Raw genomic sequence first — 12050 nt, 5'->3', positions numbered from 1 at the left:
AATGAATGGTGAGGCAGGCAGATGTTAGACTCTGCAGGACTTGAAGGTCAGCACAAGGACTCTAGCTGGTTTAACCAGGCCATGGGGAGCCACTGCAGGATGTGTTTGCATGAGCAGATCTGCCCTTTAGGAAGATTAATCGGACAGCCTTGCGGAGGATAGATGTAAGGTAGGGGAGGGACAGAGTTAGAGATTATGCAAAAATTCAGAACCTCAAGGCCCTGACCAAGGCATTAGCAGCCATAGGAGAGGGGATGTGTGGATGCAGGAAACACTGTGGAGCTATAATCTCTGGACCTTCTTCCTCAGCACCCCGTCCCAATTATAACTTGCCAATTCCGTGTGTGGTTTTTGCCCAGCGTCTACCTCCCCAACTGACTGAATGCTGTGAGAACAAATGCTATGACTCCCTTGTTCCCTGCCACAGCCCCAGCACTCAGAACAATGCCTGGCAGAAAGTAGATGCCCAAAGCATATTTGTAGTGTGAGTGAATGAATGAATGAAGAATTCCCTGACTGTGGAGTTTTCCACTGAGGCAATTGGAAGAAGGAATGCTGGAGGAAAAGGTGGCTGGCGGGGAGGGGAGACAAGGATGAGGTTGATCTTTGGATAGAATGAATTTAAGAATATCCAGCAAAGAGTTAAATGTGCAGGTTTGGGGAGAGGGAGAGGGAGAGGTCTGTGACTGAAGAAGTGCATAAACCAATAAGGGTAGGTGAGATTTCCCAGGTAGACAGTGGGAGAGGGAGGGGCAGTGGGAGGGGGAATCAGCAAAAAAGAAGACCATTGGAGAAGTAAGATGATGACCACAAGAGTGCTGTGTCATATGGCATTCAGGAAATTCAAGAAGAAGGCTGAAAAAAGGCAGGGTGGGTGAGAGGGAGGTAAGGGGTCTTCATCGGCATCTGATACTACAGAGGGATGGAGAAGGAGAAGGAGGGCTGTGAAAACATTCCTGGGTCTGGTGATTAGGAGGACTCTGGCAACTCTGAGTAAGGCAGCTTCAGCAGCAGTGCAGGGGCTGCAACTCTCCGATCTCACAGAGCCAGAGGGTTTGACTGGGAGGTGAGGAAGTGATGACACCAAGTGGAAACTACTGGATCATGAAGCTAGAGGGCAGAGATTAAGAGAACGATAGAGTTCGGAGCAGGAGCTGGAGAAGGAAGGGGATAAAAGAGGCGTATGGAGAAGAGATTGAAGGTGTGAGGAAGAGGGAGTAAAAAATGGATCAAGGAGAAGGTGTAAAGAGGGAAAATCTGGAGCTCAGGCAGATGGATTGGCTTCAGGGGGAAGGAGGGAGACTTCTTCCTTGGGAGTTAGGAGGGGAGTTAATTGTTTTGGTAATGATAACAAGAACCATTTACTGAGCCCGCATCATATGCAAAATACATTTCATAGATTAATTCTAAGCCTTCAAAATGGTATTATAATCCTCGCTCTATAAAGAAGAATGAGACTCAGAGAGGTTAAGTCAATTACTCACTATCACACAGCTAAAAAGCAGCAGATTCAGGATCTGAGTCAGGTGTGCCTGACACCAGAGCTCACAAGCCTTCCGCTGTACCACACTACATAAAGTGACACGGAAATCACCTGCTGAGAGGGATGGGGTAGGAGTAGGTTGGGCCTTAAGAAATTGGTTAGTGGAATCTCTCGATGGGGTGAAGAAATTGCTTAACAGCTAAAAGGGCCGTGCTGGGAGTCAGCAGCAGGACCTTGAGGTGGATCCAAGAAGTTTGGCTAAGTAATCCCAGGAGGCTGGGAGTAAGAGGCACCTGGAGTGACAGGATGTAAACATGGAGAAGACTCATCCCTTGAGTAGATTACTTTGCATGCGGGGGCTTGGGGTTGGTAATCAAAGTTTTCTGAATGAATACAGGAAGGAGAGGAGTCTGGAGAAGGAGGTGGTTTGGTGACAGAGAGGTGGCATGTTGAGGTTTTTTTTTTTTTAACATCTTTATTGGAGTATAACTGCTTTACAGTGGGGTGTAGTTTCTGCTTTATAACAAAGTGAACCAGTTATACATATACATATGTTCCCATATCTCTTCCCTCTTGCGCCTCCCTCCCTCCCACCCTCCCTATCCCACCCCTCTAGGTGGTCACAAAGCACCGAGCTGATCTCCCTATGTCATGCGGCTGCTTCCCACTAGTAATCTATTTTATTGCAGCTCTATTTACAATAGCCAGGAGATGGAAGCAACCTAAGTGTCCATCATTGGATGAATGGATAAAGAAGATGTGGCACATATATACAATGGAATATTACTCAGCCATAAAAAGAAACGAAGTTGAGTTATTTGTAGTGAGGTGGATGGACCTAGAGTCTGTCATACAGAGTGAAGTCAGTCAGAAAGGGAAAAACAGATACCGTGTGTTAACACGTATATATGGAATCTAAGAAAAAAAAAGGTCATGAAGAACCTAGGGGTAAGATGGGAATAAAGACACATACCTACTAGAGAATGGAGTTGAGGATATGGGGAGGGGGAAGGGTAAGCTGTGACAAAGTGAGAGAGTGGCATGGACATATATACACTACCAAACGTAAAATAGATTTCTAGCGGCATGTTGAGTTTGAGTGGTGCTGTGGGACATCCAGGGCAAGGCAGGCAAGAGGGAGGCAAGTGTATTTCTTGACTTATTTATTGCCTGTTTCACACACACACACTCACAGTACACACACTCCCAGAATGTAATCTGCACGAGCACAGGACTTTGTCTGTCATGTTCACTGTTATATCCCCACTGTCACTGCCTGACACATGACAGGTGCTCAACTAATACTTACTGGATGAATGAATATAGGGGTCTGGTGCTCAGATAAGACATCTAGCTGTCATCAGTGTTAGCAGTCATAAAGCCCCTGGAAAGGGTGGTTCTCCCAGGGAAATATTAGAGATGAAAAGGAGATAAGGACTGAGGTCAGAGTCCTGGAGAACACACTTCTGAAGAGGCAAGAGGAAGAAAAGCAGCAGCAAAGGAAGGGAGGGGAGAAGGAGCAGTAGGAGAGGAGGGAGAGGAAAGAACTGAGTCACAGAAGCAAGAAAGGAGAGAGGTTGGAGGATACAGTGGGGTGGCTAGCAGTTCAAATGCTGCAGAACTGCTTCAGAAGAAGAGCTGGGAAAAGGGCCCAGAAGATCATCTGGTTCAGGAGAGATGCTTGCCAGAGCAGCAAGTTAGGTGCCCTGTGGACCAATTTGAAACATCTCAAATTAGAGTCCTGCGTCCTCCACAACCACCTGGCAATTCCTTGAGCTAAATGTAAACACAGAGGAGGAAACCAAGAGTTCCTGAAATCATTTGGTTATTATTCTTTTCCTGTTCTTAGAAATGCCGTCTCTTTACAATGTTTTTAGTCAAATGAAAATATCTTGATTGACTGAGCTGAGCCACCTTCAAACTCAGAATTCTAGATCAGGGTGGGTCCTTCTGCATTTCCTGGAAATCCTGTTCCTTTCTGGCATGTCCTCATAAACATGCAATCAGCAATAGCTGACATTAACTAGCACCTGCTACACACCAGGCACCTGACCAGTGTCTTCTCTTCCCCTTCATACATCAGCACAGGGTAGACTTAATACTCCCTCATTTTGCAGGGAGCAAACTGAAGCTTTCCCAGGGAGCCACAGACAGTGAGGGTTGGGGGCCAAGATTTCAAACCAGGTGTGACTGATACCAAAGTCCCTGTGGATGGTTTTCTACTCCATCATGACTTTCCTGAAAACAACCTATCAGGTGATCTGATCACGTGGAAGTCCTCAAACTCTCAGGCCCCATGGTATGAAAAGATCTCAGTCTGCCAATATGTTTTCTCATTTTGAAAGAAATGAGGAAAATCCATCATCAATAAACAGCCAGTGACCTTGAACTCAACTTGGTTGCAATATCCAGCCTGACTCCTCTGCCACCATTTCCCAGGACCCCTTTATCCTCCTAGCAAATCAAAAAGGCCCCAAGTCTATGTAGAATGAAAGTCCTGGGGGAGTAGGCCTGGCCCAATTTGACCATCAAGGTACATGACACTTTGGCTGTTAGATCCCCATCCCCATGGATATCCCCCTCCATGCTTGAAAAAGGATTTGCGGTAGTTTTGCCTATGAAAGCACCAGTGAAACTGAATGGTTAAAATAAAAAGGAAGTCTCTAAGAGTTAGAGCATCTGGGTTCAAATTCTCAGGGATGCTAGAAGAACGGAGTAAGAAAGAGGCCAAGTATAGAGGGAGGCTCCAGGCCCGCTACCCTTCCCCTCCCACTATGGTTGGAACAGTTCCATTTTTATGTATTTTGCATATTGAGATTCCCATTAAGATTTTATTTGGAGAAAATCTTCTGAGGCAAAAAAATAATAATAAAAACTGAAAGTCGGTGATTTAGGGAGAGGGAAATGAGGACAAACATAAGCTGAGTGGTTATGAGGCCCAGTGCTTGGTAATTTAAAGGCCCTTAGCCCCAAGAAGATTATTGTGTCTCCAACCCCCTCTGTGTAATTCAAAATAAAAATCAATATTAAGCTATAAAACTTACATGTTTTATGCAATGAAAATAACTTATTTCTCCATTTGTCTAATTTCAGAAGTCTGGATATGTTCATGTAAGCTGGCTGTTCTCAATTTTTCACCTACCTCTTATTTGCTGGGGCCCCGAGCGCAAGCTCACTCCTTCTAGGGCTTGATGCAGTGGTCCAGGCTGGAATTCTCTCCAGTCTCCACAGTATCCCTGAGAAAGGAGGCACAGCCATCTCTATCTCATAGAGGAGGAAACGGGGGCTCAAGGAGATTGGATAACTTGCGTGGAATTCCCATGGCAAATAAGGAGTTAGGGTGGCATTAGAACCCAGCTCTGCCTCTGTCCAAATTCTGGGCTTTTTCCAACATGCCTGGCTTCGATCAAATTAAAGCAACATGGTCAAGATGAAAATTTTAAAATAGGGATCAGAAGCCATTTGGTAGCACACATGTGCCTGGCACATAGCAAGTGCTCAGGAAACAGCCCTTTTCCATCCCTTTCCATGCGATACCAGGCACTGGGTCTTGGCCTCTGGCTGATGGTACCTGATGCCTGAACCAGGGTGACCAGTCATTTGTCCAACTCCACTGCCCTGCCTGTGCAGAAGCTTCTCCCGTCTAACCCCCAACTCTTCTTTTGACAGGTTGCCACATCTCCCCAAGCCAGGCCTGCCTGAAGTGCTGCATGCAAATTTGGCTGCTGGCTAGGGCACATTAAACAGAGTTGTAGGCATGGACTTCGTCATGAAGCAGGCCCTTGGAGGTGAGGCCCTAGCCCTGCACCCCATGCCCGCTACCCAATCCAGACCCAGGTGGGAGGGGCCTCAGCACACCAGGCCCCCCTCATGCCAAGGCTTGCCTCTATGACCCTGTCCTCTCCCTCCCCAACCCATCCCCTACAGGGGCCACCAAGGACATGGGGAAGATGCTGGGCGGAGAGGAGGAGAAGGACCCTGATGCACAGAAGAAGGAGGAGGAGCGGCAGGAGGCACTTCGGCAGCAAGAAGAGGAGCGCAAGGCCAAGCACGCACGCATGGAGGCCGAGCGTGAGAAGGTCCGGCAGCAGATACGAGACAAGGTCAGCACCACCCTCTTGCCCATCCTGGAATGCAAGGGGTTAAAAGGGTCTCCCAAAACCTCGGGATCCCTTGAATCCCAGCTCTCACCTTAGACCTAGTTCTCTCTGAGTCTCACTCTTTTCATCAGAAAAATGCGTGTCAAGGAACACCTCCCTCAAGGACCGTTCTGGGGATTAAAAAAGGTAGTGGATATAGTAAGTGCTCCCTAACGTTTGCTGCTACAGGTCCACAACCTTGTACCCAAAATCCTGGAGACCAAACAAGTTTGGAGCCCAGAATTTGGGGATTTTGGGAAAGTACTATAGCGCCCTGAGCACTGTTATGTGTCACTCCCAGTGAGTTTGCAGCTGCCACCCTATGCCAAACAGCTCAATACTTGTCTGCTCATACTGCGATAAATCCAGGGTATGAGTAGGCTTCCATCAATTCCAGTCAAGTTTTGTCACCAAAATTGGGCCCAAAGCCTGTGGGAGAACATTCAGTTTTCAGATCTTGGAGGATTTCAAAAGAGCAAAGAAATTATGTGGGCAGGTATTAATTTTAAAGGAAACCCCAGGCACCATCTCTCTTTTATTAAATACCAACTGAAGGCAAGCACAATCCCACAAGGAATGTGCCCTTATCCCCATTTTATAGATGAGAGGACCCATGGGCTCACAGGGAGTTCCCATGAGCTGCCTCAGCCACATGTGCATGACCTTGAGATCCAGCTCTCTCCTTGCCCTGTTCATGCTCCTCTCCACCCTTCCCCTCCCCAGTATGGGCTGAAGAAGAAGGAGGAGAAGGAGGCTGAGGAGAAGGCAGCCCTGGAGCAGCCCTGCGAAGGGAGCCTGACCCGGCCCAAGAAGGCCATCCCGGCAGGCTGCGGGGACGAGGAGGAGGAGGAGGAGGAGAGCATCCTGGACACGGTGCTCAAATACCTGCCCGGGCCACTGCAGGACATGTTCAAGAAGTAACCGGCCCTCCCACCACATCCCCACTCCACTTGTTACTTTTTTTTTTTTTTTTGGTTCTTTCTTTTCTTTTTATTCATTTAAGTCTCAGTTCTGAAGGGGAAAACCTCAGTTGGCCTCTGTCCCCCTTCGCTGGCCAGGGGCTCCTCCCCCTCAGCACTCTTCACACTCCCTTCATCCCAGGGTATCCAGCCTCCACCTCACTCCCAAGTTGCTTGACAAGAAGAAGACAGCTTTTCTCCAGCAGTGGGTATTGAACCCAGTACAGGAAGCACTGGGGGGCCCCCTCCAGAAGCCTAAGGTCTGTGCTGGTGTGGTAATCCCCATACATTCCTTCATGCACCCCACTGCCAGGAGGACCACTGTCCCCAGCCAGCCAAAGTAATGACACATTCCAGCCCTGCCCAGCATGCTGACCTTTGGCCTCTAAACCCCAGTGGGCCTCCAGGTCAGGGCAGGGGCATTGAGTGGCCTGGCTCTGAGGAAGGGAGTCAGGGTAAGTCTGTCCTGTTAGGGCCTAGCCTGAGGCTGGCCTGCTCTGTTCTGGCCAGGCCTGGGTCTGGGCAGGAGGCTGGGGCTCTCCTTCTTTCCTCCCTCTGATGACACCCAGTCTAGGAGCATTCCTCTCCCAACCCCCACCTGAAGAGGCCTAGCCCCTGCCAAGCCAGTCCCTCCAAATGGATCCTCTGTGGACTTTAACTCATCTATGGAGGGGCCCCAGGGTAAGGCAGCCCCGTGTTTCTTCCCCCCACTCCACTTAGGTCCTGGAGCCCCACTGCCAGGCTGGGCCCGGCTTGCCCAGCCAAGGGGCTGCCCAGGCCCCCCAGAAAATACTTGGAGCCATTGGGCAGCGATGGCCCATGCCATGGGACTCCCCCATTGGTGCAGCCAGGCTGCCCCCCTTCTTATCCACCCCTCTTCCTCACCTCATCCTGTTCATGTGCTTCCAGGGCCCCACGGTCCACAGGAGGACCCTTCCTGGCCAAAGCCCCAAACTTTTTGGGAAAAGCCAGTCCCCAGTTGACAGAGGGCATCTGTTCTTTCATCTTATTGGCCAAGAACAAACTCTCCTCTGGGATGTGTGAGACTGGCATTTGTTCCCCCCACCCCGAATTGTCAAGGCCTCCTTCTCAGTAAGCTGTGTGAGAACTGGGAAGCCATGGAGCAAATGAGAGAGGAAAGTGTTTGTCCAGGCATGCGTGAATGTACATGGCAGAGACTGCATCAGCAATTGTATGCCCAGAGATTATACATATAAGCCTATGATTAGAGTGTCTTGAGATTGTGTGTGTGTGTGTTAGTCAACATCCCTGTGTGATGTATGTTAGGCAGCCTTGTGTATGTATGCTTGTTTGAGGTGGTATGTGTGAGTTGAGATTGTGTCATATGTGTGTACTAACCATCTCATATGTGTGTTAGAGCTTGCATGTGTTAGCTAGTATCTGCATTTGTTTTCAAAACTAGCGTGTATGTCAGGAGTGATGAGAATGTGTTAGATGTTGTAGAAGTATGTGTTTGAGAGAGTTGCCAGATATGCTGAGACTGTTGTGTGCATGTGTTTGGCTCTGAAAAGGCAGTTGTGTGCAGGACGTGTGCCTGGGGAGAAGGAACATAGGTAAGATGACCCCTCTTGGCCCCCAAACCACTAGTCACAGATGGCCACATCCAAGAGGAGACCTTGTCCTTGGCCTAGAGTCCTCCTGCCCTTGGAGGGTTCCTGCCTGAAGTCCTCAGAAGTCCACTGGGACAGACCCAGGCAGTGCCCCAAGAAGCCATGCTGGGCCCCCACCAGGGCCTACCCCAAAAGCAGGGGATAGGGAGGGGGCGACTTGCCTGTCCCGAAGCCCCTGCCCCATTGGCCCCAGTTTGCATTCTGCAGGTTTTCCATTTTAGTGAATTTATGCTTTTATTTCAGAGAGAGACATGGGTCTTCTCTGTCTGTTTCCAATAGTTAAAGCCATATCAGTTAGACTGCAATACTTTAAAGATGAGACAAAACAATCCATATGTTTAGGGAACTAGAAAAGTCCCCTGGTCTGTCCCTTCTCTGGGGAGCAGGGCCTCAGCAGCTCCAGCTCCCTGGACTTGCCCTTCTCCCCCGCCCACACCCCCTCCCCTGTGCCCCTGTGTCCCGTCCCCCCAGGGGGCCTGTGTCTGTGTCTGTACCTGTTTCTGTGATGGGGAGCCACCTTGCACCCCTGTTGTCTGCTTGTCTGTTTGTATCTGTTATCCCGGGCAGGATGGTCATTCTCAGGAGCCCCGGGGTCCTGGGACAGAAACAGGCAGAGCCCAGTCCTGGGCCCCAGGCCTCCCCAGACCCTGTGTGTAGGTCCTACCTGGACACAGGGGTGAATCCCAAGTGTTCAGAAAGCTCTCCCTCTTGACAGGGGCCCGCAGACCTCAAAAGTGGTACCAGGGCACAGAGAGTGCCAGATGGACAGTGAAGACCGAGGCCCAGGGAGCTTCAGATGAGCAGGCCCGAGGAACCCCAGATCCCCAAGCGACATCCCTCACAGTCTTCACAGCCCCTCTGCACCCCCAGAGCAGGCTCAGGGCTTTTCCCATATGAGAGTGCCTTCCAGGCTGGCTGGCTTAGTCTGGTGCACATCCTGGACTCCTTTAGACTCCTCCAGCCTGCTTCTGAGCAGGACGACTGGAGGTTTTCCTGGAGGCAGGGACAGGGGGAGAATTTCTGCCTGGGGCATTCCACCATAACTCTTGGGTCCAGGGGAACACGATGACCATCATTCCTGACACAGACCTTACTGTGGAGAGAGGCTAATATGTGGCCCAGAGAGGATGTCATGTGCAAACACACTTGTGGGAGCACAAAATATTTGTGAGGTGTTCGAGCAGGGAAGGGATGGTCACATGAAGTACCTGGGGTGGGAGGTGTATAACGTGGGAGGGAGAAGAATGTGTCACACACAAATGGGGCAGTGTGCATGTGACACACTTAGGAGATGGGGCAGGGAGGGAGTGGCCCCAGAATTCAGCATGCGCACACACAACATACAAGGGAGACATCCCCCAGCTAGGAGAACAAGAAGAAGCAATCATTGCATGTGGGTGAAGACAGAACAAAATGCCCGCTTGCCAGGGACGGCCACTGCTGTGCTGTGTGCCTGGGAGCGGACCAGCAGAGAGAAGGGAAGTGCTTCTCTGGATCTCCTGTGCTGGGCACTGGCAATGTCCAGAATTTCCACACAGGTACATCCTCTGCTCCAGGTCCAGAAAGTGTCCTTAACTACAAAAGTGTCTCCTCCAAAGGCAAGCAGGAGGTCCAGAGACCCTCCCAGCTGTGAGAGAGGGAGAGAGCCAGAGAGAGAGAAAGGGAAATAGAAACAGAAGTTCTTCAGCCCAGGTCCCTCTCAGGTGGGACAGCTGGTGGACAAAGCAACCTCCCCGAAGGCTCAGAGCTAGAGTAAAATGGGGTGAGCCAACAGCCCCGGGAGCCCCTGGTACCCAGCCAGCAGGGTTGCCCACCACCACCACTGAACTGCTCCATCCTTCTAGGTTCCTCAAACCCTTGACTGCACAGGGGGCTGGGGGTCAGACTGGCTCAGATGACGGGACATCTCTCAGGCCTGAGGACATGACTCCCCCCACATGTCCCCTGCTCTCCTCCCCACTCCTGTGCCCCACCCTCTTCACTGGAAAGAGAATGAGAGGTGCTCCTGCTGGCCCTCGGGTGGGGATGGGGGTCCTACTGAGACCCAGGTGAGGACGACCATCCTGCTTGCGTGGGGGAATCCATTTCCCACTGTGCTGTGTCCTTGTTGCTCTGCTTCCTTTAAATGTGTCAGTGCCTGGGGGGAGGGGAGGGGCAACCCCCATGCCCCCCTGAACCTGACCAAAAGCCATGGCTGTTGCTCCCCCTTTGTACGACGCAGATGCTAAGATGTACCAAACAACCATGACAACAAACAAAAGACCTTGTACAGCAGCTCTCGGTCTGTCTGTCCTCTTCTGTCCGCCGGCACTGCCAGAGCTCCATGGGATGCCAGCTGAGAGGAGGGGGGCCAACCCACAGAGCTCAAGAGGTCCCAGAAAACCTTCAGTTTTACCCTTGCTTCTGGCCAGGACACTCTGGCAATGACCCCAGAAACCAGCCAAGGCTAGAGTTAGGACTGGCCCCAGAGATTCAGGGCCACTCACATCCTGCCCTTCAAAACCAACTGACAATCCCAGGAACTGGTAGTCCAGCTAACACCCCACACCCTGTCTCTGGCCACCCTTCCCCCCAAGTCCCGTGAGTGTGGCATCCTGACACGGAATCAAGTCACACGGGTAGGCAAAGGTCCGTCATTGGTTGTCCCTCCAACATTGATGGAGTTCCTACCTCTGCTAGTCTGTGTGCAGGAGGCTGGGGACACAGAGAGAGGATGCATTGCTCCTGGACACAGACACATCCCAGACCTTGTTGAGGAGTCAAGAATAGACCACACTCGGCTGCCCCCCACCATCACCGTGCCTTAAGCTAGGCCTCTTCTCTCTGCTTGCATAGGCACCTCTCATTCCCCACACACTGCTCCCCTAGCCTGTATCTCTTCCCTTCCACCCATCCTCTCCCCACCACCCCACCCCACCTAAAAGACTTATCTAAAATTCAGACGTAACCATGTCACTTCCCTGCCCAACACCCTTCAATGGCTTATAGGACAACGTCAAAATTGTCAAAATGGGCCTGTGTGATGTGACCCCAGCTGGCTAGTTCCAAGCCCACCTAACTGCTCCAAGCTCCCCCAGTCCCCACACATACCATGTTGTTTTGTGTTTGCCTATTCTGTCCTCTCTGCCTGAAATGAAAGGTACCCTTCCCCTTTCTGGTGTATTCCCAACTTCTCAAGATCCAGCTCCAATGTCACCTGCTGTGTGAAGCCCACCCTGACATAGCCCTGTCCCCCCGTCCACAGCAGAGTTTGTTGCTGTGTTCGCACAACACAGAGCATCGTGGCTGAATGCTCAGACAGTGCTGGGTTTGCTGGTGGGTTCTGTCACCTAGAAGAGTGATCTTGAAGAAGCCACTTAACCCCTGTGAGTGTTTTCTTGTAAGTGAGATGGGATAAGAATTGCTCTGACCTCCACTGTGGTTGTGAGGCATGAATGGGGTGCTGCCCGCATCCTCTTAGCACCATGTGCCAAGCATTCAATGGATGGAGGCACTGTGCAAATGATGCTCTAACTGGGGTCCCTGCACATCTCTCTCACCAACTTGAGAACTCTATAAGGGCAGAGCTGGCTGGCACCCCAATGCCTCCCAGCATCTACCACAGAATCTAGCCTACATTGGGTGCTCAGGAACCCCAGTGCTGACTCAGCCACATGATCAAGCCCCATCTCCTTTACTTGGTGGCCACAGCCACTTTTCCCTTAGCTCTCTGCACTTACTGGATAGTGCAAGAGAGGAAAACCGGACCCCTCCCTCTTCTATGCGCGGACATCACCTCTCCTGCCTGTTCTACCAGATCTTCCCAGGAGCCTGGGCTGGTCCACTATGGGTAGCACGT

The 12050-nt window shown here is 50.9% G+C and overlaps 1 protein-coding gene across 3 annotated transcripts in view; it reads left to right on the top strand.

Annotated features, from left to right (window-relative positions):
• The window catches only part of CPLX2 (complexin 2), an 83534-nt gene extending 72991 nt beyond the window's left edge, over positions 1-10543 (top strand). For all 3 annotated transcript variants that reach the window (XM_060008361.1, XM_060008360.1, XM_060008359.1), the window contains 3 exons: positions 5153-5271; positions 5411-5586; positions 6346-10543. In XM_060008361.1, coding sequence (XP_059864344.1) covers positions 5241-5271; positions 5411-5586; positions 6346-6543 — 405 coding nt within the window. In that variant the 5' untranslated portion in view covers positions 5153-5240 and the 3' untranslated portion in view covers positions 6544-10543. The remainder of the gene's footprint in view (positions 1-5152; positions 5272-5410; positions 5587-6345) is intronic.
• Positions 10544-12050: the final 1507 nt, after the last annotated feature.

This window comes from Delphinus delphis, chromosome 3, assembly GCF_949987515.2.
Source record: "Delphinus delphis chromosome 3, mDelDel1.2, whole genome shotgun sequence".
In the NCBI taxonomy this organism is placed as follows: domain Eukaryota; kingdom Metazoa; phylum Chordata; class Mammalia; order Artiodactyla; family Delphinidae; genus Delphinus; species Delphinus delphis.
Note: the sequence above shows the minus strand (reverse complement) of the source record. Positions and strands in the feature narration are given on the sequence as shown.